Consider the following 25322-nt stretch of genomic DNA (forward strand, 5'->3'; position numbering starts at 1 on the left):
ACAATTTAAGCACTAATAGCAAGATCTAGTGAAAGCAACAATTCTCTAAAAGTTTAATATGCCATTTGGTATCTGATTTTTTCTTTGTCTTTATTTTGGTATATCAAATTGATTTCAATATTTAATATAGTACTTAGAGCAAGCGACATAATATGGTTAAATGAAAAATTGACACGTGTGCTCTACTAAAAATAACATAGGTACTTAATTGAGAGAAAATGAAAACGAAAATACTAATTTAAACATTGAAGCCAGACTTAGGTGCTTAATTGAGAAAAAAATCTTGAGTATTAAACCGAAAAAACTCAGGTACTAATTTGAATGCCGAAGTCAAATAAAATATTGAATCTAAATTCAGATACCAAATTATATAATAACCCTTCTCTAAACATAAACAAAATTTTTTTATATATATATTTAAACCCGATTATTAATAAAACTTTTTCTAGTCTAGTGGTGAGTATTCCCGACTGGTCACGCGGGCGACCCGGGTATCCCCGACAACGGCGGTTTTATGCATTTTTTTATTTTTTACTTCCTCTGCCGACTCCGCCGCCACATAATAAGTAGTAGACGGGACAGTCAAAACGTCAACTAACTCTTCACCTTCACTTTATTCTTTGACCCACCACCACATTCATAGCCGTCAGCTCTCCCCCCTGCGCCGCTGGCTCCAACATCGCCTGGAACCTTGTAGCCATTTACCCCTTTCGCCTCCTCTAGCCTCATTACATCAGCCATTGATCTAAGCCATGAAAATAAGCAAAATATAGCAAAGACATGGCGGACAGCACAGGGAATGGAGTTTGGCGCCAGTTTTAAGTGCATATGAAACCTTGATGGCTTTGACGATCGAGATTTATAGGTTTGGCTTAAAAATCGAGAAATCCATTTGAATTGAAGTATTTTAAACAAAGGATAATATCATATTCCATACCACTATTTTCATAAAGTAACCAATGTAACACTTACACTGAAATATGTACTTGTAGTTTTATAATATCATATTCCATACCTAAACTATTATTATAATATTTGTAGTTTTATAAAATATATACTTAAACTAAATTAAATTTTATTTTTATTTAAATTGAAATCTTAACTCGATTGGCATACATACTATTACCATTACACGAGTTTGTCAATTCAAGCATACTAAAGCTTGTTTACCTTTCTATTTAAAGAAGTAAAATAAATATTTTTATATTTTCATATTCAATTTATAATTCATGTTCAGAACTTATGTTTATTCCTCTTGATAATATCGTCTCCAAAGTTCAAATCTAGGTCTCTCTTGGGAATGAAATGTGCCTTACCATTGTTCCAACAATGTAAAAATAAATATTCTAAATAAGATAAAAGAAAACTTGTAATTTTTAATATTTTGTAAAAGTTAGAAATCTCAATACACAAAGTGAGTAAGAAAAACAGTTGAAAAAATTTAACAAATCTAGCCCGATTGAACCAAGCTAAGCTCACCTCTAAAATTTATAATCATTTTAAAATATTATATTTATATGACTTTGGATGTATTTCTTTTATTTAGATTTTGACATGTTTTGGTGTTCATTTTGCAATCGCATTGTGTCATGAATGATGGGTGTCAATTTAAACGTGGATTGTTACGTGGATACTGCTATTATTGTAGTTTCAGGTACGTGGAGGATTCGTTGCGTTATGGGTAGCCGTTCTTGTGATTGTCTTATTGCTGTCCCTATGGGTAACCAGGTTAGTTCCCTCCATTTATTAATGGAAAAATGGACAAATTTTTATCTCTTTTTTGTGTTTTTCTTGGCTTACAGTTCTCTTTCTTTCTTTTTTCAGCTCATGAAGCTCTATTTGCTGTTTGATTATGAAAATTTTGTTCATTTCATTTTGTTGACTTAAAAATGGAATCTTTATGCTACAAAAGAGAAATATTATTGAATTCACTGTTTGGGTTAACTTGGTTTTAGTGTTTGGAATTGTGTTTATTTAATGTTACCAAGTAAATAATATATTATATTTGGCTACAGGGTTCAATTCTAGGTGTTGAAGTTGATCTTCCTACAAAATCTTATGTTACTGAACTGATTGGAGAACAACAAAGTAGGGGCATTGGAAAGATAGCAAGACCAGAAGATGGAGGATTTTTGAAGCCTCATATATTTACTTTAACGATACCGCAGGTGATACCGATGCTTCCAAGTTGTAACGAATCAACTCCCTGCTGTTTTGCTTCTGATGAATGTCTTTTTTTTTTTTTTTTGGTTTTATATTCTCAGATCGATGGTGGTACTAATATTTCGATTAAGATTCGTTGGTCTCAGATGTTGTCGTATAAGGCGGGCCGGTTTTCGTTGACTGTACCGTTTTGTTTTCCGGAGTATGTTACCCCTGCTATAAAGAAAATTTCGAAGAAGGAAAAGATAGAATTGAATGTGAACTCTAGTGTAGCAAATGGAATCTTGTGCAAGGCAACTAGTCATCCTTTGAAGGTTGCATTTTTGATTTTGAATCATTGTGCTCGTGTTTTTTCTTTTTTGGCTTATGAAGCAATATATGATTTGCTTCGTATTTCGCAGGAAATAAGACGGCATGAAGGGAAGTTCAGTTTCTTATATGAAGCTGAAATTTTCAAATGGTCGAATACTGACTTCCGCTTCTCATATAGTGTAAGAATCAGCAGCTATGACCATTTCCTGATACTTTCATGAGGAATATCTCAACTTGTTATCATCGAGATATTGATAATCGTATCTTGTCTACTTCTTTTAATAGGTTTCTTCCGGTAACATATTTGGAGGCATACTTTTGCAGTCTCTATATGATTACGACCAAAGGGATATGTTCTGTATTTATCTTTTCCCTGGAAGTGAGCAGAATAGGAAGGTGGGTGTAGCATGTGTTTGACCTGCTCGCTTGTTCTTTTCGGTATATAATCCTTATCCTTTTTCAAATTTGATAGGTGTTCAAAAAGGAAGTCGTATTTGTTGTTGATATAAGTGAAAGCATGCAAGGGAGACCACTCGAGAGTACCAAGAGTGCAATATCTGCAGCCCTTTCTAAGCTCAGTCCAGAAGATTCGTTTAACATTATAGCTTTTAGTAATGAGGCTTTTCAATTTTCAGCATCCATGGAGTTGGCTTCGAAGGACGCGATTGAAAGGGCCACTGTTTGGATTAGTATGAAATATACCGTGGGGGGCAGTACAAATTTGTTTATTCCACTGGAAAAGGTTAGTAGCCGCCTTTGTTTTTTCGTTTAACTTCTCGCGTTTTCTGAAATGGTTGGAGAAATTAGAATCTGGTTAGTATTCCTTTCTCACGATCAATAGCGTGTTATTTATTTCTGTCAGGCGGCTGACATGCTATCAAACACTCGAGGTTCAATTCCTATGATTTTTCTTGTTACTGATGGGTCTGTCGAAGATGAGAGAAACATTTGTCACTGGATGCAAAAGCGTTTAACAAATCAAGGAGTGTTATGTCCATCCATCCATACTTTCGGCATAGTTCATTTTCACGTGTTAGGGCCTCCTTTCGATTTCCTTTAAGTTCACTGAATTTAGTTCTCATTGTTGTTGACCGACGCCAGCTTGTTCGGTTAGTTCTTTGCACCGTAATTGTTAGTTAACTAGTTGCGTGGGAAATGGGAATGTTTCAGATTCATTCTGTAATCATTATTTCCTGCGCATGCTTGCCATGATTGGCCAGGGGGAATATGGTGCTGCTTTCGATTTAGGTCTGTATGCACTTTGACATTTTACATTTGAACTTCAAGCCAAATAAATATTTGGAATTCCTAAATTCTACGAGCATAAGTCTGAACCATAGGCTAAATCCTTAAATTGTAAGAATATGCAAAAGTTCTCGTCATATTTCATTAATCTTACTAATTATTTTTTTTGTTCTTTCAGATTCTGTTAAGGTTCAGATGAATAAATTATTTAGCAAAGGTTTATCTACTGTTCTCGCAAACATCACCATTGATGCATTTGATGATTGTGAAGAAATAGAGGTACGTTCGTCCCCCCTGTATCAGTTTTCATTCATATACGGCATCCTATTTACCTCATATCTGCCTTTCTATGTTTTATTTACCTGAATATCACTGATATACGTCATGATGGTTATTATGTATGCCTAATTGCTCGGACTCGTTACTTTTTTGCAACAGCCATTCCAATTTAGGTTCTCTTCTAATTTGGGTTTCTTTACAATGTCCGCGACAGGTGTACTCTTCACGGATTCCTGACCTTTCACTTGAAAGTCCATTGACCATATACGGGAGGTACGAGGGCAGTTTTCCCGACAACCTTAAAGTTAAAGGTATATTAGGTGATTTGAGTAGCTTTACAATGGACTTGAAGATACGGAGGGCTAAGGATATACCTCTTGACAGCGTAAGACACATACTAGTCAGCTGGTTTTATCGATATAGCTTCCTTTGTGGGTGCATCATGCGTTAAAGACCCTTTAATATTGTTTATTATCTTCCACCGGGTTGTTTGTAGTGCTAGGGTTTGACATCATCATTGCTTTGCAATACTAACTGCCACTTTTCATCGATAGTTTATATATGTTTTACCTGTATACGTGAATGACTTGCGCATGGAAGTACTTCATAATTTCCTGTTTTCTCTAACAGGTGTTAGCAAGACGGCAGATTGATGCTGCTAACAACTCAGGCTTGGTTTTCAGAAAATAAACGGCTCGAGGAGAAGGTTCGTTTCTAAACATTCTAGCATTTTTTTTCATCCAAAATCGGTGGGAGAATGCTTTTGGATTGCAACCACTATGATTCGAGTACTAGCAATGTGAAAAGTTGTTATGGATAATATTATAGTTGAATCGTGACTGTGCCGTATCATTTACCAGCGATGTGAAAAGTTATTATGGAAATACCCTTTACTAACTGCTCAGTGGCCACTTAAACTAGAAACTAGACTGCGTGATTGGGAATGTGTTCGATTTGTTTCACTCGTTCGGATCTCCGCATTTCTTAGTAGTAAAAAAACTGTTGCTAATGCTAATGATTTTGTTGTTGGCAGGTTGCAAAGTTGAGCATACAGACTTGCAACATCTCCGAGTATACCCGAATGACCCTTCTCGAGAAAAATAAAATGCTCAAAGCCCTGAAACATTTTGGAGCTTGGAAGGTATGCTTTTGCCTCGATAATACGACACCCTGGTATATATCACTATATTTTCTAAACAGAGTATGCCGGGGTTTCATCGTTTATTTTCATATTTTCTCTACAAACATTGCTAAGGCTGCTTTCTCATTCCCTGTTAATGTTTTTGGCATACCAGAAGAAAGGTGATCCACAGAAAATCGTGGAATCCGAACCGCCCGAAATGATACTGCTTCAAAGACTTTCAGTTGGCTTCGGTGACCTGATTGCAACTGCCGAAAACATTCGTCCTGGATCTCAAGAACCAGAATTGCCCGAAGTTGCCAAGATATTTATTAAGACAACCTCGAATTACTTCGGTGGGATACGTAATCGATGGTGTTGCATGGGCTGCATCCGGTGTTGTTCGAAGATGAATAATCAATGTGCCACCACGCTAACACAGCTATGAAAAATCTCAATTAATTATAATTAAAAAATATATATAATTAATGTTGTTACATAGAATTAAAACTCTATGTAATGATAACCTCTTGATTTCACTAATATTATATAAATCTAATTAAAATAGTAAATAAATCAAAGTAAATATCTTTTGAAAATCTAGTCTTTGATATGAATTCAATTACTACCCTTATAAATTCATTGTCATACTCTTCTGATTTTTCACTCATAACACTTTCTCTTTTGCTTTACTGGATAAGAAGAAGAATGAATATATTCAATCTTTTATTTACTGCTTTTATTTTTTCTTTCATCCTATTTCATTCGAATGCGCTTAATGTCACTCATGATTCAAGATCCATTATAATTGATGGAAATCATAGAATTATCCTTTCGGGTTCGATTCATTATCCGAGAAGTACTGCTCAGGTAATAATTTACAATTGAATTATTCGGGATATTCTTTTTATAATTTGATTTTCAATGATTGATTGATTATTTTAAATTATTATTAGATGTGGTCGGATCTTATAAGAAAAGCCAAAGAAGGTGGATTGGATGCGGTTGAAACATATGTATTTTGGAATGCACATGAGCCAGCTCGTCGTCAATATGATTTTAGTGGAAATCTTGATCTTATTCGATTTCTTAAAACGATTCAAGACCAAGGTTTATATGCAATTCTTCGAATTGGACCGTATACCTGTGCTGAGTGGAATTATGGGTAAATTAATTTATTTTCAAATTTTAACTAGTTGTGATATTTAATAAATTATCTAACTAGATTTTAGTTTTTTTTATTTTTTATTAGAGGCTTTCCTGTATGGTTGCATAACATGCCTGGAGTTTCTCTCCGTACTAAAAACGATGTCTTTATGGTAATTTTTTTGATTTTCAGTAACTTTTTTTAAAAATAAAAATTCTATTCTATTTTTGTTTACTTTTATATATAAATAATGTGTTTAATTTTTGTTATTTTAGAATGAAATGAAAAACTTTACAACATTGATAGTTGATATGGTGAAAAAGAGAAACTATTTGCATCTCAAGGAGGAAATATCATTCTAGCTTAGGTATATGTGATAATTTTTTATGTTTTATTATTTTTATTTTTATTATATATTTAAATAATATCAAAATTAAATGTATATATATAGGTTGAGAATGAATATGGAAATGTTATGGAACCATATGGAGATGAGGGGAAATCATATATTAATTGGTGTGCCCAAATGGCTGATTCTCTTGATATTGGTGTCCCGTGGATCATGTGTCAACAAGCTGCTCCACCAAAGCCTATGGTATTGTATTTTATTTATTTTTTACTATATTATTTTATTTAGAAATACATTTTTTTGTGATAACAATTGAATTCTGATTTCGATTTGTTTAATTATAATTGTAGCTGGAGACATGCAATGGTTGGTATTGTGATGAATACAAACCAAAAGACCCTAATACCCCTAAATTGTGGACCGAAAATTGGACTGGATGGTGACTTTTTCTTTTTCTTCTTAAAATTGTTCTTAATTTAATTTTAATTATAAACTTTATATTAAATTTTATTTTATTTAACTTTAGGTTTAAGAGTTGGGGTGGTGCAGACCCTTTTAGAACAGCAGAAGATCTTGCTTACTCTGTTGCTCGATTTTTCCAAAAGGGTGGTACACTACAAAATTATTACATGGCAAGTGATTTTTTTGAAATTAAATTCTTAAAGTTAATAATTTAATTTTATTAATTAACCCCTTTGTTTTTCCAATTTTTTTAGTATCATGGTGGTACCAATTTTGGTAGAACTTCTGGTGGCCCATATATTACCACTACATATGATTATAATGCACCTCTCGATGAATATGGTAATTTCATGCCTTTGAATATATATATATATATAAATTATAATTATTTTAATTAATTATTAATTTTTATTAGGAAATTTGAATCAACCAAAATGGGGACATTTGAAGCAGCTTCATGATGTTTTACATTCCATTGAGTATATTCTTACAAATGGAGAAGTTAAAAATGAAAAACTCAGCAATTTAGTCATGGTAATAAAATGAATTTATATAAATTTATTTGATAAAATAATAAATATTTATCATTTTATTCTAATTATTATTCTTAATTATATATATGATTTAGGCTACTATTTATCAAACAAAGGAGAAATCAAGTTGCTTTTTGAGCAATACAAATACCAAAATAGATGCAAATGTCAACTTCGGAGGCATTAATTACTTTGTTCCAGCATGGTCTATTAGTATCCTTCCAGATTGTAGGGAGGAAGCATATAATACCGCTAAGGTAAATCCTATTTTTGTGTTTCGGGTTATTATAATTATAATAAATATGTTATGATTATTAATGGGTTTATATTAAAAAAAAAAAACTAGGTTTCTTCTCAAACTTCATTGATGGTTAAGAAATTGAACAAAGCTGAAGATGAACCGAATTCTTTGAAATGGATGTGGCGACCCGAGTTGATTGAATCTACTTCTGTTCAAGGAAGGGGAGATGTTTCTGTTAACAAGATTGTTGATCAAAAGGATATGGCAAATGATGCTAGTGATTATTTGTGGTATATGACAAGGTAAATTATTTAACACAACTATATTCAATTCATTTAATGTAAATTATATATTTTTTGATTAATTAATTAATTTATTTTTTGGACAGTATTGATGTTGCAAAAGATGATCCCATGTTGAATGGAACAGTGACACTTCGTGTCAATGATACTGGTCATGTTCTTCATGCTTTTTTCAATGGAGAATATATCGGTAATTATGAACTATGTTTTATACATATTATATTGAATTCAAAATATATTTATTTGAATATATATGTACTTGTTTTCGTAGGTTCTCAATGGTCAAAATATGGTAACAACAATGTGACATATGTTTTTGAGAGGAACATCGAGCCATCCCCTGGGAAAAACTTGATATCATTACTTAGTGTCACTGTTGGATTAAAGGTACATATATATACATATATAGCAACAAATAAGAAAAATTAAAAACCTAGAATTTTAGCATATAATTTGAATCAAAATAATGCAGAACTATGGTCCAATGTTTGATCTGGTTGGAGCTGGAATTACATCACCAATTGAGTTAGTTTTGAACAAAAATGACGTCAAGGATTTGTCATCAAATAAATGGATATATAAAGTTGGTTTGAATGGGATTTCGAACAAGTTTTTCGACACAGATTGTGCTTCAAAATCATCATCCAAATGGGTCTCCGACCCTATTTCGATTGACAGGAACTTCACTTGGTACAAGGTAATTAAAACCAATACATTTACTTATATATAAATGTTACATATAATGTTTGATTTTATTAATATTTATGTTTGGTTTTTGTTTTTTTTTTTTTAAATTGTAGACAACATTCAAAGCTCCGTTGGGGAATAAACCAGTTGTTGTGGATTTACTAGGTTTAGGAAAGGGCATGGCTTGGGTGAATGGTCATAGCCTTGGTAGATATTGGCCATCTTATATAGCTGATAAGCAGCTTTGCAAGACAGAGACTTGTGATTATCGTGGTAGATATAGTGATAGTAAATGTGTCTCTAAGTGCGGTGAACCTACCCAAAGATGGTAACCCTATGTTTTTTACATATGTTAATGTACATTTTTATATTGTTAGTATTTTTTTCATTATTATAATTTTATTGTTTTATAGGTACCATGTTCCTCGATCATTTCTTAAAGACGGTGAGAACACTTTGGTATTGTTTGAGGAATTTGGTGGTAATCCTTCCGGTATACAATTCCAAACCGTTGAAATCGGATCGGTTTGCATAAATACTCACGAAGGAAAAGAAGTGGAATTATCATGCCAAGATCGACCAATTTCAAAGATTAAGTTTGCTAGTTTTGGTAGTCCACAAGGTGTGTGTGGATCATTTGACAAAAGTGAATCTGATTCGGAAGTGGATGCTTTATCAATTCTTGAAAAGGTAAGTTATTTTCATTTTATTTTTTTTAATATCTTGAAATATATTTTTTTCAATGATATATATTTTGAAAACTTTAACAGGAATGCCTGGGTAAAGAATCGTGCTCCTTCAAAATCACTGAAGATAAATTTGGAAGACCTTCTTGTGAAGTCAAAAAATTAGCCGTGGAAGCCGTTTGTGAAGATTTTACTTTTTAAATTCTTTTTTTTTAGATTTTTCAATAATTTTAGGTCTTTTTTAGTTTTATTTTTTAATTATTTAGTTAAGTTTTTCATTTTGGTTATTTTAGGAAATCATCTTAGGTTTTGTAATTATATCAATATAATAAAAGTATATATATTTTTATTTATTCTTTGCTTTCACGATAATGTTCTCTTATAGATTTAATATACAAACTAAATCTAAAAACTCTAGAAAGGCCAAATGAAATTAATTTTGTCTAAATTATAAGCCAAACTTTTGGTCGTTGACAACAATGAATAAAGACATTTATTTGCTTTTAGGTTGCAGAAGTTGACATTAATAGGTTGTTGACATGCTATCAAAAGTTCAATTTTTATGATTTTTCTTGTTATTGTTGAGCCTGTCGAAGACGAGAGAAACATTTGTCACTGTATGCAAAAACGATAGACAAATCAAAGAGTGTTATGTCCATCCATCCATCCATACTTTTGACATAGTTAATTTTCACGTGTTAGGGTCTCCTTTCGATTTCCTTTTAAGTTCACTGAATTTAGTTCTCGTTATTGTTGACCAACGCCAGCTTGTTCGGTTAGTTCTTTGCACCATAATTGTTAGTTAACTTGTTGTGTGGGAAATGAGAATGTTTCAGGTTCATTCTGTAATCATTATTTCCTACATGCTTGCCATGATTGTCTGGGGAGAATACGGTGCTACTTTTGATTTAGGTTTGTATTGTCATTTTACATTTGAATTAACTCAAGCCAAATAATTATTTCGATTTCCCAAATTCTACGAGCATAAGTCTGAACCATAGGCTAAATCCTTAAATTGCAAGGATATACAAAAGTTTACGCCATATTTCATTAATTTTACAAATTATTTTTTCTGTTCTTTCAAATTCTATCGAGGTTCAAATGGATAAATTATTTAGCAAAGGTGTATCTACTGTTCTCGCAAACAGCACCATTGATGCATTTGATGATCATGAAGAAATAGAGGTACGTTCGTCTCCTCCCCCCGTATCAGTTTCATTCATATATGACATCCTATTTACCTCACATCTTCCTTTCTATACTTTTAATTACCTGAATATAACTGATATTCATAATGATGGTTATTATGTATGCCTAATTGCTTCGACTCGTTACTTTCTTGCAACTCCAATTTAGGTTCTCTTCTGATTTGGATTTCTTTACAATGTCCTTGACTCTTCCTGACCTTTCACTTGAAAGTTCATTGACCATATACAGGAGGTACCAAGGCAGTTTTCCCGACAACCTTAAAGGTATATTAGGTGATTTGAGTAGCTTGACAGTGGACTTGAAGATACAGAGGGCTAAGGATATACCTCTTGACAGCGTAAGACACATACTAGTTAGCTGATTTTAACGATATAGCTTCCTTTGTGGGTGTGTCATGCGTTAAATGTTTATTATCTTCCATCGGGTTGTTTATATTGCTAGGGTTTGACATCATCATTGCTCCTTGCATTACCAACTGCCGCTTTTTATCGATAGTGTATACATCGTTATCTGTATACGTGAATGATTTGCCCATGGAAATTCTTCATAATTTCCTGTTTTCTCTAAAAGGTGTTAGCAAAACGACAGCTTGATCTACTAACGGCTCAGACTTGGTTTTCAGAACATAAACGACTGGAGGAGAACGCTTGTTTCTAAATATTCTAGCATTTTTTTTCATCATCCAAAACCGGTGGGACAATGCTTTTGGATCACAACTACTACTTTGATTCGAGTACTAGCAATGTGAATAGTTATTACGAATAATATTATAGCTGCTGTGCAGCGATTACTCTTTACTGATTGCTCAGTGGCCAGACTGAGTCATTGGCGTTTTGATCTTTGCATTTCTTAGTAGTAAACAACTGATGCTAATGCTATTGATTTTGTTGTTGGCAAGTTGCAAAGTTGAGCATGTTAGAGTAACTAAAAAGACAGTTAGGCAGTTTGTTAGTTAACTATCGGTTAGCTATTAGAATGTAACACCCCTAACCCGGATCCATCACCGGATTAGGATTACGAGGCATTACTGAATAAGACACAATTCAGCACAAACATTTATCACCTTTCATGCACCAATGACATTTGTAACATTACTAAACTCAGATGTTCATGAATAATTTATACTAGATTCGAAAAATATAAATCATAAAACCAATCCACCTCAAATGTTTAATCAAACTAACTAAACATATTTTACTTATTATAAAATATCATAACAAATTACATATACATTAAAATTCCATCAGCCGGAACTTACGACTATATAGGAAAGCATTTGGACACTTAAATAAACATCAATCATATGTCACTTTCATATACTCAAACTTACAACAATACATCCATTATATAAAACTTACCCGCTTGTGCATGTTTAAACCACAACTAACCATATCACTTCGTAACATTAACCAATACCAATATAATTTATTTATAAGCTTTGTACATGTACATATTAGTTTAAGTTGAACTATGCCACACGGTAAAATGAGTTTTGACTATCATAATCCACATTTTTATTTTACTTTCAAACTTAGGCTCGGCCTATTCATCATAATTCATGCAATGTCAAAGAACATTCATCATAATTCAGCAATATCAAAGAACATCTTCAACTGTTACGATTTCTTTCAACAATCATCATACAAAGATATTCTAATCCCGAAACTTAACTCTTTAAAAGGTAACATCTAGCAAGATTGAGATTCGATCCCCACGTCGGAAGCCTTCTATACCGCGGCTTCTTTAATATCAAAAAATCATAAGAAAAGATTCAAAAACAACGCCTATTTCGGATAGTCCGTAAAGATCATTAGCATAAAGTTGCTCCACCCTCGAGAACCTTTCAACTATATTACTCAAACTCGAGTCTCAAACACGAGTATATTCAAGATTTCTGTGTATTTGGAGGGTTCTTTGAAGGATCTTAACAGTACCCATATCCATACATGTCCGACATAGAAACTTCAAGAAAAATGAAAAGTCGAAGTAACATAGCCTTTCAAAACGCTTACCCCATAATCCAAGCACCAAGTAAGTCGTGCATCGCGGCGCAATTGTGTTGGAAGGTTTATAATAATAAAGGTCTCAAAGTGCTAGGTGTGCCCGGGAACCTTGCATCATAAAGGTGTCTTACGGACAAAACATAAGGCTATAATCGTGCAAGGAAAGATATCCGATTAACATTGCATAAACAGTCACGTTCTAAAACCGTGTTTGAGTTATTTTGGTGTATTAGAATCAATCATAAGTCTCACAATAAGTGCATTCATTTACCTACATATAAGTCTATGTTCTAAGTCAAAACAATAACATAAGATACTCGTAAATATACCACTATGCATTGGAGCAGAGAAGCTAAAACGCACACGACATACATACTCCTCTCGGGCAAGAAAACAGACCTGGAGTACTTTCTGCACGAAAGAGAAAAATGGCTGAAACACGGAAATAATAGTTACCAATTTATTGCTGAATTCAAAGACTGGAATATGAAAAAACAATAAAAAATGATGAGGCAAACGTACCATGAAGGCCCCTGTACTAAGAGAAAGATTGCAGGTTGCCCCCCTTTACTCAGAAAATGAGCAAATTAGTCCCTATATGTCAGATCAAAGAGCAAATTGGTCCTTTCTGTTAAAAATTTCATCCATTTCTATTGTTAAAAATTGACATGGCTAATAGAATAACCAAGCAATGACACGTGGTGTGCCACATACTAACATAAATGGATGAAATTTTTAATGGTAGAAATGGATGAAATTTTTAAAAGAAAGACCAATTTACTCTTTGATCTAACATACAGGATCTAAGTTGCTCATTTTGTGAGTAGAGAGGCAAAATGCAATCTGACTCCTAAAACAAGAGCCTCTATGGTACTTTTATCAAGTGATGACATTTGTGCATTGAAAAGTTTTGCAATGTTGAAATGAAGATCTTACCTAAAATACGAAAAGGAAGTAATTGGCTAAGTATGGAGATAATTCGCAGCCATCATCAGCTCCAGAGTCAGTTCGGGTTCAATGTGGAACTCAGTCTCTTTACCCCTGACAAAATTGTAACTGTTTTTAATAGCGTAAAACAAAAACAGGAAGAGCTCGTAAACATAACTCGAAGTTAAAAACACAGAGAAATGGAGCTGATTCGAGCAATCAACAAAAGTAAACAATGATGGTTCTTGCATAAGAGAATAAGTTCGATGAGGTTGAGAATTTCAATGTTGTTAAAATACCACACCATACATAAAGAGGATATACAAAGAACTTTCTATCTTAGGAAAATATTTAATGTTGTCAAACAATCACTCCAAGATGATAAAATGCTCAATGATCCCACACTCACAGCAAATTCCATAATTTCACACCAAAATGAATTGGATTCACCTAGAAATTAGTGCTTATATTCAGATGATATTTTTCATAGAAAATCCAACTCCAATACGTGAAACAACTGGAATATTTCAAAAGAAAAGTATCATGGCTCATTCATATCTCGAGAAAACATGATAAATCATCAGATAAGTATGTTAAGCTATCACTGAGAAATACATTATGCAAATTTACAAAGAGAGGAAATGTTTGTAATTTTGATTTCCACTTAACTACAACAACTCCTATCAAACAGAAGGAGCCACTATGAATATAGTCAAAGACATCATTAAAAACACTTAACATTTAGTTCTAAATTAGAACAATAAAAGTCTTCCCGCCATACAATTTGATAATTTCACTTAGAACATAATCAAGAAAAAGAACTCTCATAATAGATTCATTGGCATACCATTTTTCTTTCTTTCTTTTTTTCTTTTTAACTTTTAAGCATTCGACTCATATGCAAATTTAGGCTAATGCTCAAATCAGGAAACAACCTCTACAGGTTGCACACATAAGGGTCAAACCCTTCAAAATAATCATATAAGGGCCAAACTTTTATGAAAGTGCTCAAATAAGGACATTCTACATACTTCAACCTAGTTTGTAAAAATTAAGTGAATGCGGACATGTTTAGATTAGAAAGCGCTTTAAATCAAATATTACTTGAAGAGGAAAGAAAAAAAATTTTGAAACCTGATATACGGCGTTTGAAAAGCCCTTATTTGACCATTTTGAAAGTTATGGCCAGCAATCCCTTAAAGAATAGGTCCCAATTTGAGCATTTTAGCCCGCAAATTTATTATTTGTCGAATATGGTTGGCTAGATTCCCATGTGACCATGATTGTGTGATCAAATAACAGTAAAAATTTTCATATCAACACTTTAATGGAAGCAACTAACGATGATATCAATTAGAACCTACTAATAGCAAAACAGTAGAGGGATCAAATCCCAAACTTTCAGCATAGTAGAGGGACTAAAACCATAATTAGACACACTGTTTTTGATAATTCACTTACAACATAATCAAGACAATGAGCTCTTAGAGAAAAACAACAATATGAGATTCATTTGCATACTAATTATCAGTTCACATTCGTCTGACATGAAAATTTATTATTTATTGAATATGATCCATGTGTCCATGATTGTATGATCAAATAACAATACAAAATTTTCACACCATCACTTCAATGGAAGCAACTAACAGTAGTATCAATTTGAACCTACTAATAACAAAATAGTAGAGGGATAAAATCGCAAACTTTCATCATAATAGAGGGACTAAAACCATAATTAAATCACTGTTTATCAACATATCGATCCTCCAGAAGCTACAATCCATGGAATTTCTTCCCAAAATCAAACCAAACCAAACATAAATTCATAAATAAAAAAAACAGCTCACAGAACCTAGAAAATAAAAAATAAAAAAACCAAACCTGGAATATTGAAGAGACCAATAAAAATACTGACAAATCTTCTCAAGAATCACAGCACTTATCTCCGGGAAAGTCACTTCCCCATGCTCCGCCTCAGCGAAACCACCTTCATCATCAATACCCAAAGTTCAAAATTAAAAAAAAAAAATTAGACCTTTCATATCAATAAACAATTAAAAACCCAGAAAAACCCAATTGCCCCCACAAAATATCAAATTAATAAAAAAAAAGAATTAGACCTGGAGAAGTAAGCATGTTACGGATTGTTTGAGAAACCATAGCAGCTTCTTTGTCTATAACGAATTCCATTCCTTCAGCGCTAATGAGTTTCACTGTGTCTTCTTTCTTCATCTTTGTTGTTGTCGGGTTATTTTTAAAATTTCGATTATCGGCGAATCTTAGGTGAGATCGAGAGAGAGTTCGTCGATTATCGGTGGATTTCCCGGAAAATAAGATTTTGGGCTGTAAAGCTCTTCGGGCCGATGATGGCTTTAATCGGGAATGGAAACTTCTAAATCGGTACTAAAAGGATATATATATATTGTTCTTACATCTATGGATTTTACTGGAGTTCGGATTTAGAATGATCTCGTTCGGCGCGCGTGATTTTCACGTTGGATGTTTGGGTATTAGGTTTACTTCAACACGACGTAGGAATGTGGATAAAGAAAGCCGTGAATGATGTGGTTAAAAAAAAGGGTAAATTGAGACATCAAATACGATGGTGTTTAAGTTGAAATTCAATGCATTTTATTTCTAGTAAAAAGATAAAAATACTTTTATAATAATATTTATTATTTTGTAAGAAAATATATTTTTAATAATAGAAGTACAAATATAAGATTCAATATATAATTTAACATAAGTAACGTATATATACCTAGATTATGATACAACCGAAAAAAATAATGTTCATAAAAAATTATATAAAAATCAAATAAATCTGAAATAATAAATTTTAAATATAGTCTTATATTTAAGACTGAATTTTTATTTTATTTTTATACATAATGCAAATATTTTGTAAAGAAAACGAAATATATTAGTACCTTACGACTAACTAAAGGATATGTTCAAGTCTCTCCACTGCTAGAGCCATAGCATGCAGCTGTTCCTCGAATGTTTTTACCATCCTGTGAAATGGAGGAGGATTCTCTTAAAAAAAAGTATAAACCTCTTTGAAAATTGCTAATGCCGAATTTGGTGGTTGGTGGATAGGGGGGGAGGGGGTGTTAGATTCGTGTGAAAGAGTATGGGAACATGAAGTGTGGCAAGGTTTCTAATTATCCAGTGTGAAAGATAGTTTCTATATCCAACATAGACATTCCAGATAAATCACCTTTATTGTTTGAGGGTTCATCAGATGCTCAAAGAATAAGATTTTGAAGATTTCTCTTGAAAAAGAACACTAAGAAGCTCCTCCAACAATATTCAGTAGGAAATGTAATAATATGCAAAAGAGAAAACTAATAAGCAATGCCATAAAAAAATGGGTAAATTACACCCATGGTCACTTTTGTTTACTTCAGATTACGTTTTAGTCACTTATGTTTGAAATGTTACATTTTAGTCATTTATGTTATCGTGTTGTAACATTTTAGTCATTGAGCCATTAATTGTCGTTAACGGTATAACGGTAAACTAATGTGGCGCATTAAATCATGATTTCAAATAAAAAAAATTAGGTTAAATTATACAATTGGTCCCCATATTTTTTTCATTTTGAGCAATTTAATTTTTTCTTTTATGTTCTTTTAACTTTTTTTTCATTATTTTCCATTCTCTTCTGCTTCTCCCTCTATTTTTCTACCTTCTCCATTTCTTTCAACATATCAGGAAGTCGAATTGGCAGTGAAGAAAAAAGCATGGTATGGGTTTATGGGTTTTGGTTATAGGCAATGATGGTTTTCGACTTCCTACTTATTTCTTCATTGCCAATTCGACTTCTTGATATGTTAAAAGAAATGGAGAAGGTAAGAAAATAGAGGGAGAAACATAAGATAATGGAAAATAAAGAAAAAAATTAAAGAACATAAAAAAAATTTAAATTACTCAAAATGAAAAAATATGGGGATCGATTGTATAATTTACCCTAAAATTTTTGTTTGAAATGATGATTTAACGTGCCACGTCAACTTACCGTTATACCGTTAGTGACAATTAATGGCTCAGTGACTAAAATGTTACAACACGATAACGTAAGTGACAAAAACGTAACATTTCAAACATAAGTGACTAAAATGTAACCTAAGGTAAACAAAAATAACCATGAGTGTAATTTACCCTAAAAAAATAAACAAACAAAAATTCGAGGTGCTCCAGTTTACCATCTTATTAAACCATCGTCGAACCCCCTTAAATCTCAAACACCTCACTGTAAAGTCACTCTACTTAGACCTATCAGTACAGTCCACCTGCTCATCTAGACTCAGTCACATTGTGACACGTGGCTCTCTCATGATATAAACTAGGACCCCGATAAAAGAGGCTAAGCAACTCCACTCCTTCCCACCAAAACCAAGTAACCTTCATTACTATTCCATTAATGCTCCACCTCTCAGTCAACTGCCTCCGACCGCCATACCCAAAATTTGTATCAACAATTTCCTTTGCTTGAAGCTGAATCATGAGAAATAACAACAAATTCAGCACATATTTACAGGTTCCCAATAGCTTCTTTTACCTCTAATTTCCAACATAATGCCCAAAAACAACACCATTACAATACCTTCAAGTATAATATCCTGTTGTTTTCAATTAATTCTGCATTGTTTTTTCTTCTGCAAAAGTCCTGTAGCTGAGATGCTAAATCACCAACATTCGCATGCATTACCAGTTATATGTTTACTATAATAATATGCTAAAAAATTATAATTCAAAAGGCCCCATAATTTGTTGAAACAGACTAAAAGAATTCACTATATTTTTCCGCATTGAATTATACATGAGAATTTGAATGCTAAGCTTCGATGACAGTGAAGATTTAGTAATCAAACTTCAGGCAGCACAGGCAAAAATCAGTCAATCAATAAATAAATAAATTCCTGCAATATCCAAACAGATTACTATCTAAAATTTTAAAAAAGTTTACATAGTTCTTTTCAGCCAATAACTTAAACAAATTCCACATTTGAATAAAAATAACCGATTCGGAAAAATTATGACTAAAAAATACCTCGGAGAGTCGATTTCTCAGATTTCTTCATGACCGGAATATCTACAAGCATAATTTTTTAAGGAAAAATCAAATTATGAATAAATTAGAAAATATGGAACAAACATGAGAGATTGATATCGGAGCTTTGGTATAACATCAGATCCAGAAGAAGCTTCGCAGATTCTTTTTGCGGCTCTCTCTTACGACATCTCCATTAGCTATTCAAAATCATCGCCAACAACAATAAACAAAACACAAGGAGAAATCAAAAATCAATAAACACTATCAAATTTGCATTAAATATTATTCAAATTTCTAAAAAGATTACAAATCTATAAACACTATTAATCAAATTATCTTTACCGTTTGTCGATCGAGTGAAGCACGATGAGCGTCCACGTGAAAACAAAATAGAACAATAAATTTCAAAGAAAAATTTGTTCTTAATTTTGATATTATTTTCGTTGAAGCGCAGAGATTATATATATCCCTACAAAATTTGAGCGGTAATTTTGAATGTATTTCGTCAAAGAAAAGCAAAAAATAGAACTATATAAAAGTTATCTTACCGCTTAGAAGCATCTGAATCGGTGTCTGGGTGGTGTAGTTGGTTATCACGCTAGTCTCACACACTAGAGGTCCCCGGTTCAAACCCGGGCTCAGACAATTTTTGTTCTTTATCCTTATTTTATTGATATGATTGGTTTGAACCCCGGGTCATACTTTTTTTTACTTAGATTTTAGGTTAAATTCTGCAAATAGTCCTTGTATTATGTATAAGTTATGGATTTTACCTTTATACTTTTGATCATTTTTCGTCTCTAGACTTTTCAAATTTTGAAATTTTAGTCTTGAGTTTGGATTCAATATTTAATTTTGTACCTGAATTTTTTTGTCCTAATTTGTACTTAAGTTTAGATTCAACAGTCACTTTGGTACCCAAGTTTTCAATTTGATACTTGAGGTTTTTTTTGTCCGAATTAAGTATATATGACTTTTTACTAGAGCACAGGTGTCAAACATTCATTGGGTTATACGACGTGAATTTGGTCCTTATACTTTAGTTTGATCATTTTCAGTCTTCAGGCTTTTCAATTTTTGAAACTCCAGTCTTGCGTTTTGCTTTAATGTTTCAATTTCGCACCTAAGTTCTTTTATCCTAATCTAGCACTTGAGTTTGGATTCACTTTAGTGCCTGAGTTTTTTCAATTTGATACTTCAGTTTCTTTTTGTCCCAATTAAGTACCTAAGTTTGACTTTAATGTTCAATTTGGTACTTTAGCCTTTTTCCCCCAATTAAGTATCTATGTTGTTTTTTACTAGAGCACACGTGTTAAACATTCATTGTCTATACAAAGTGGATTTAGTCCTTATGTTTTAGTTTGGTCATTTTTAGTCTCCAGACATTTCGAATTTTGAAATATCAGCCTTGAGTTTGGCTCCAATGTTCAATTTCGTACTTGAGTTTTTTTTTGTCTCAATTTGGTATCTAAGTTTGAATTCAATGTTCACTTTGGTAATTGAGTTTTTTCAATTTGATACTTGAGTTTTTTTTTTTTGTCCTAGTTAAGTATCTGAGAGTTTGGCGTTAGCATTCAATTTGGTACTCTAGGCTTTTTTTTGTCTCAATTAGGTATCTATATTTTTTACTTGGGCATACATGTCAAACATTCATTGGGTTATACGATGCCATTTGATTTAAGTACCAAACTGAACATTGAAACTAAACTTAAGTACCAAATTAAAAAAAAAAACTTAGGAAATAATATGTTAACCTTTTTTATAGTCTTCCTTCCTCTCTATTAAAGTCGTCCATTATATTTTTAAATAAATATATAATATTAATCTAATATCACAAATTGGAAAATAGCAAAAAAAAATTATTTATATTATTCATCAAAGAAAATAAAAATAATTTTAACAGCCACAAGTATCTCGATTGGTGTTTGGGTGGTGTAATTGGTTATCATGCTAGTCTCACACACCAAAGGTCCCCAGTTAGAACTTGAGTTTAAACACTTCATTTTTTTCTTATAATATGACCGGTTCGAAGTCGGTTAAGATTTTTTTCGATGGTCTTTTCATCTTGGTCTTTGAACATTTTCATTGTCGACATTAATTTCAAAATTTGGTAGCTTTCTCCAATTTGTTCTTTGAACTTATCTTGCGGTATTATAAGACATCGTAACTTGAATTTTTTTTACATTTTTAGATGATGACATGGCACAATTTCAGAATGTCATGGTAGCTTTCTCCAATTTGTTCTTTGAACTTATCTTCCGGTATTATAAGACATCGTAACTTGAATTTTTTTTACATTTTTAGATGATGACATGGCACAATTTCAGAATGTCACGTCATTTTACTATTAATACAATCCAATTTCAAGGACCAAATTGGAAAACATACAAAACTCGAAGATTAAATATTGATTTATACAAATTTTAACTTAATATTTAGGTCAAATTCTCCAATTAGTCCCTATATTATGCATAAGTTATGGACTAATTTGGTCACTTTAATCTTCGTACTTTTCTAAAGTTAAAATTTCAGTATTGACCAAACTATAGTTGTTATGTTTTCTACATAACATCTTGAAAATAACAAAATGTAATGAACTTAACAATTGCAATTCAGTTAAAACTAAAATTTCAAATTTCAAAATGTACAAGGACTAAAAGTGACCAAATTAAATAGATAACTAAATGCATAACTTACACATAAAACAAAAACTAAAAACAAAATTTATCCATTATTGTTTAACATACAATATGCCATAAGTTTCTATACTCATCGCAAATTTAGAATTGAATCCTTATACTTTGGTTTATTGGAATTTAGCCCTACTTTTTATTTTTTTTTAAATTCAAGTCCATCTGTTAACATTTTTAAAATTCATTTTCATTATAATGTCATTTTAGTTACATGACTACTAAGTGAATATTTTTTATTTCAAAATGTCACATCGATAAATTTAACAAAAAGTTAATTGTATTAACAATTGGACCTAAATTTTAAAATCTAAAAAATAAAGAGACTAAATTCCTAAAAGTATAAAGACTAAATTTCAAAATTTTAAAAAGTGTAGGGACTAATAACATGTTTGAACATCCTTAATATTATCCATCTTTTATGTATTATTAAAATAAGCCATACTAACTCAAATCGAATTAGGATTTTTTTAAAAAAATTTCCTAATGACCTCAAATCGGATTAGGATTTTTACAGCATTATATAAAGCATCTTGAAGTTAAAAAAATAAAAATAAAAGTTACACTAAAATAATCTCTAGTTACTCTACCGTCTGTTTTTTTTAACCTTTCCCGCCATAGTAAAAAGCTTGAAACTTTTATTACTACTCTTCGATGGCAACTAAAGCTACCAAGCAAACAAAGTTCCGATGGGCGGATATTGAAGATAACGACGCCGAGGATTTGACTTACTTATTACCACCGAAGGAAGTAATCGGCCCCGACAAGAACGGGATCAAGAAGGTGATTGAGTATAAGTTCAACGAAGAAGGGAAACAAGTCAGAGTCACGACGACGATCCGAGTCCGAAAAATCGCCGTCGATTCTCCACGCAAGGAACGGATATTGGAGCGAAGGTCTTGGGCTAAATTTGGAAGTGCTATGGGTGATGAAGATGATGATAGCCGACTCACTATGATTTCTACTGAAGAAATCTCCCTTGAACGACGCGGTTCGTTTCTTTTTCTCTCGGTTTATTTTGATATGAATTTGATTGTTTTAGGTTTAATTATGAACCGGTCCCTAATAGAGTTTTGAAAATTAGTCACCTTTAGGGGGAGTAATTTTCGGTTTTAATCGAAAAAACCAAAAAATCGACCCATGCGGTTTTGATTTAATCGGGTAGGACGGATTGATCGATTTTGATCTCAGCTTAATTGATTAATTTAACCTATTCTGGTTTTTGAATCACAGAACCGAACTTAAAAAAGAATTGATTATCTTTAAATTATTTAAAATATATTTATATTTTATATTTTATATTTTATATATAGCCATATTTTAATCCAGAAAACCGACTGAATCAAAGCAATTTTTAGTTTTCATCGTATACGATAATTAAAATTTGACAAATTAGAAAATATGAACTAATTTCTCAATTTCTGTGAGAAATACTATAATTAAAATTTAACAAATTAGTATATAGGGATTAATTTATAAATTTTTGTAAAATAGAAATTTAAACATTTATTCTTAAATATCCTTGAAACTACTTACAGGTAGCAAAGTAGAAGAACCAAAGGTTGCTGCCGGACATTCTTTAGCTCAACAAGCCAAAAACGGTGCCGTTCTCATGCTGTGTAGAACATGCGGCAAAAAAGGCGATCACTGGACTGCGAGGTGTCCGTACAAGGATCAAGCTCCACCACCAGCCAATGGAACCGTCGACAAACCTCCGGCATCTGAAACCGGTTCCGGCAAGACTGCCTACGTTCCTCCAAGTAAGAGAGGCGTCGGAGCGAAGAGAAACGAAACCGATATGAAACACAGGGACGAGGAGAACACTATTCGGTTCACTAACCTGTCGGAGGATGCTATGGAATCCGATTTGCGTGAACTTGTCGCACCGTTCGGTCCGGTGAGCCGGGTTCACGTGGGGATTAATCGGAAAACCGGGCTGTGTAGGGGATTTGGGTTCGTCAACTTTGTGAAGAAGGAAGATGCTGAAAGAGCGGTATTGAAGCTAAATGGTTATGGATATGATAGTCTCATATTGAAGGTTGAATGGGCCGGTCCAAGTACCAATTAGATCTCTTTTTTTTTTTAGAATTATAATTTTATTTTTAATTTAGGTTTTCTTTCTTCTTTTGGGATATTTTAATTTTTAAGTATCTAGATTTCCTCATATTAAGTTTTTTTATTAATAATTTTTTGTGGAATTTAAATTCCACTAATTATTAATAAAATTCAAATAATTTAGTGTAAAATTAATCCAACTATTAGCAAATATTTTTGTGAGCGAATTATAAAAAGTTACAAAATGGTCACTCGATTAATAATAATTTTCTTTTATGGTCATCTAACTATGAAAAATTATAAATTGATGACTCGACTATTCAATTTAATCTTTTTAGTCATTAACGGGACCATAAAGATATAAGTCAATCTGATGGTGAAATTGCATTTTAGTTCAATTTTAGCTTAGCCTTGGATACACACACAGATATATATATATATATATATATATATTTATATGAGAGAAACCCACTTATATCAATGTAAAACAAAAGTGTTTTACAACTTTTATATTATTTTCAAAAACATTTCATTATATGTATCATGCATGTCAAATTTGACATAAATTATAAAATTCTAATTATTTGTTTTATGTTTCAATAAATTAGATCGATATAATAGATATATCGGATCGGTTAAAATTTTTACATGTATTGACAAGTACAATTTTATTGATAACTTCTAATTCCGTTTTTTTTTATGAAATATCTTTGAACATCACAAATTTGTGAACCAAAACCCAAACAACTTTTTTTTTAACCTTCCACTCTAATCATCAAATCGACTTGGATCTAATGTATGTTCTACTTGTCAATGGGTATTAATTCACTGTACCAATTGTCGTCGCTTGGAGTTCGCTAGCTGGATTTAAAAAAAAAAAAACTTAACAGCCAATGGCTTAAATAAAAACTTCCGATAGTTCAATGATTTAAATGAAAACTTTCTAATAGTTCAATGACCATTTTGTAACTTTTTGAAGTTGAATGGTTAGAACTTAAACTTACTAATAGTTTAGTGACATTGGGTGTGATTTAACCTTATAATCGTTGATCGCTAAATCAACTATCATGCCAATTTTAAAAGCTACCACCATAAGCCAGTTAGTGATAGAAAAACAAAATTGAATAATTGGGTGACTAAAAAGGAAATTTACTAATAATTAGGTATAACTAGTTACTAGTGTAGTTTACCTTAATAAAATTGAAATAATTTATAAGACCATTGGTTGGTGAAAATAATTACAACATTTTCGAAATTGGGTATTGTAGAGGGACTAAAATCAAAATTTGACCACAATATAAAAACCAAATTCGATGTAACACAAGTCCAAGACGTAATTGAAAACTTTGAAATTAAGTAAATTATAGGTTCCATACGTGTGATGGTTCTAATAATTGAAATGAAAATGAAGTTTTTAGTTTTTTTAAATTAGAAATAATAAAAGAAGTCAAAAATAGATATTGATAGTTTCCAATCAAATCATTCTACCAATTTAAGACAAAAACACATCGTTATCTTCTGATTTTTCTAAAAGAGAAGATATTAATACTTTCAATTTAATCCTTATACCTGTCTCTCTCACTCTCACAAGGATTTCTTTTTAATTAAAAATTCATTTTGGTCACTCAAATTTTATACTTCATTAACCAATCTAAATAAAAACATGATTTTCTTTCTTAAAAAATCTTTCTAAACTCATTGACTTGACACAATTTTTTACATTGGAAGGGTATTTTTAAGTAAAAATTGTCAGTATTTTAATGATTTAATTAAGCGTTAATTATTTGGACTAAAATCAAAATTTTAAAATTAGAGGGACCAAAATTAAAATTTGAGCACTATGAAGATCT

At 32.0% G+C, this 25322-nt stretch overlaps 5 protein-coding genes and 1 non-coding gene across 7 annotated transcripts; 4 read left to right on the top strand and 2 right to left on the bottom strand.

Annotated features, from left to right (window-relative positions):
• The first annotated feature begins 1596 nt into the window (after window positions 1-1596).
• LOC105781739 (uncharacterized) lies at window positions 1597-5567 on the top strand. The gene is given in 14 exon segments (XM_052627174.1): window positions 1597-1728; window positions 2016-2168; window positions 2265-2477; window positions 2565-2654; window positions 2761-2871; window positions 2948-3217; window positions 3338-3492; window positions 3644-3723; window positions 3899-3999; window positions 4214-4384; window positions 4630-4653; window positions 4655-4705; window positions 5033-5140; window positions 5295-5567. Coding segments are annotated over 14 exon segments (1932 nt in total).
• A 260-nt stretch (window positions 5568-5827) lies between these two features.
• LOC105781740 (beta-galactosidase 15-like) lies at window positions 5828-9727 on the top strand. The gene is given in 18 exon segments (XM_052627176.1): window positions 5828-5989; window positions 6076-6284; window positions 6372-6438; window positions 6542-6581; window positions 6584-6633; window positions 6718-6861; window positions 6966-7054; window positions 7142-7247; window positions 7332-7419; window positions 7493-7611; window positions 7706-7867; window positions 7957-8153; window positions 8240-8343; window positions 8425-8540; window positions 8626-8850; window positions 8954-9168; window positions 9254-9530; window positions 9611-9727. Coding segments are annotated over 18 exon segments (2487 nt in total).
• A 3166-nt stretch (window positions 9728-12893) lies between these two features.
• LOC105783308 (uncharacterized) lies at window positions 12894-16149 on the bottom strand. Of its 2 annotated transcripts, none has more exons than XM_012608694.2 (4): window positions 15789-16149; window positions 15550-15655; window positions 13675-13779; window positions 12894-13170 (listed from the first exon to the last, which is right to left on the bottom strand). In XM_012608694.2, exons 1-3 carry the CDS (start codon window positions 15898-15900, stop codon window positions 13701-13703), a joined length of 297 nt encoding a protein of 98 aa, XP_012464148.1. In that variant the 5' UTR covers window positions 15901-16149; the 3' UTR covers window positions 12894-13170; window positions 13675-13700. The 2 variants fall into 2 exon arrangements, with proteins under 2 accessions (XP_012464148.1, XP_012464146.1); XM_012608692.2 differs by having other exon boundaries at window positions 12894-13149; window positions 15789-16140.
• Window positions 16150-16913: 764 nt separating this feature from the next.
• Window positions 16914-19198, bottom strand: LOC105783307 (hypothetical protein). Its single transcript, XM_012608686.2, has 4 exons — window positions 19070-19198; window positions 18725-18924; window positions 18278-18354; window positions 16914-18168 (listed from the first exon to the last, which is right to left on the bottom strand). Exons 2-4 carry the CDS (start codon window positions 18774-18776, stop codon window positions 17968-17970), a joined length of 330 nt encoding a protein of 109 aa, XP_012464140.1. The 5' UTR covers window positions 18777-18924; window positions 19070-19198; the 3' UTR covers window positions 16914-17967.
• Window positions 19199-19298: 100 nt separating this feature from the next.
• TRNAV-CAC (transfer RNA valine (anticodon CAC)) lies at window positions 19299-19372 on the top strand. The gene has a single exon. It is a non-coding gene; the product is annotated as a tRNA-Val (tRNA).
• A 2657-nt stretch (window positions 19373-22029) lies between these two features.
• LOC105781836 (uncharacterized) lies at window positions 22030-23485 on the top strand. Its single transcript, XM_012606353.2, has 2 exons — window positions 22030-22408; window positions 22956-23485. The coding sequence occupies exons 1-2, from the start codon at window positions 22072-22074 to the stop codon at window positions 23483-23485; spliced, it is 867 nt and encodes a 288-aa protein (XP_012461807.1). The 5' UTR covers window positions 22030-22071.
• Window positions 23486-25322: the final 1837 nt, after the last annotated feature.

Source organism: Gossypium raimondii, chromosome 13 (genome assembly GCF_025698545.1).
Source record: "Gossypium raimondii isolate GPD5lz chromosome 13, ASM2569854v1, whole genome shotgun sequence".
Lineage (NCBI taxonomy): Eukaryota > Viridiplantae > Streptophyta > Magnoliopsida > Malvales > Malvaceae > Gossypium > Gossypium raimondii.

Excerpts from the sequence above, each read along its gene's own strand:
- LOC105783308 (XM_012608694.2), bottom strand. The coding sequence starts at position 15,900 with ATGAAGAAAGAAGACACAGTGAAACTCATTAGCGCTGAAGGAATGGAA. Across the intron at positions 15,656-15,788 it reads TAACATGCTTACTTCTCCAG|GTGGTTTCGCTGAGGCGGAG; the intron begins GTCTAATTCTTT and ends TTGATGATGAAG. Across the intron at positions 13,780-15,549 it reads TGGTCTCTTCAATATTCCAG|GGGTAAAGAGACTGAGTTCC; the intron begins GTTTGGTTTTTT and ends CAATTTTGTCAG.
- LOC105783307 (XM_012608686.2), bottom strand. The coding sequence starts at position 18,776 with ATGCTTGTAGATATTCCGGTCATGAAGAAATCTGAGAAATCGACTCTC. Across the intron at positions 18,355-18,724 it reads TGAGAAATCGACTCTCCGAG|CATCTCAGCTACAGGACTTT; the intron begins GTATTTTTTAGT and ends TTGGTGATTTAG. Across the intron at positions 18,169-18,277 it reads ACAGGATATTATACTTGAAG|CTTCAAGCAAAGGAAATTGT; the intron begins GTATTGTAATGG and ends CTCATGATTCAG.
- LOC105781836 (XM_012606353.2), top strand. The coding sequence starts at position 22,072 with ATGGCAACTAAAGCTACCAAGCAAACAAAGTTCCGATGGGCGGATATT. Across the intron at positions 22,409-22,955 it reads AATCTCCCTTGAACGACGCG|GTAGCAAAGTAGAAGAACCA; the intron begins GTTCGTTTCTTT and ends AACTACTTACAG.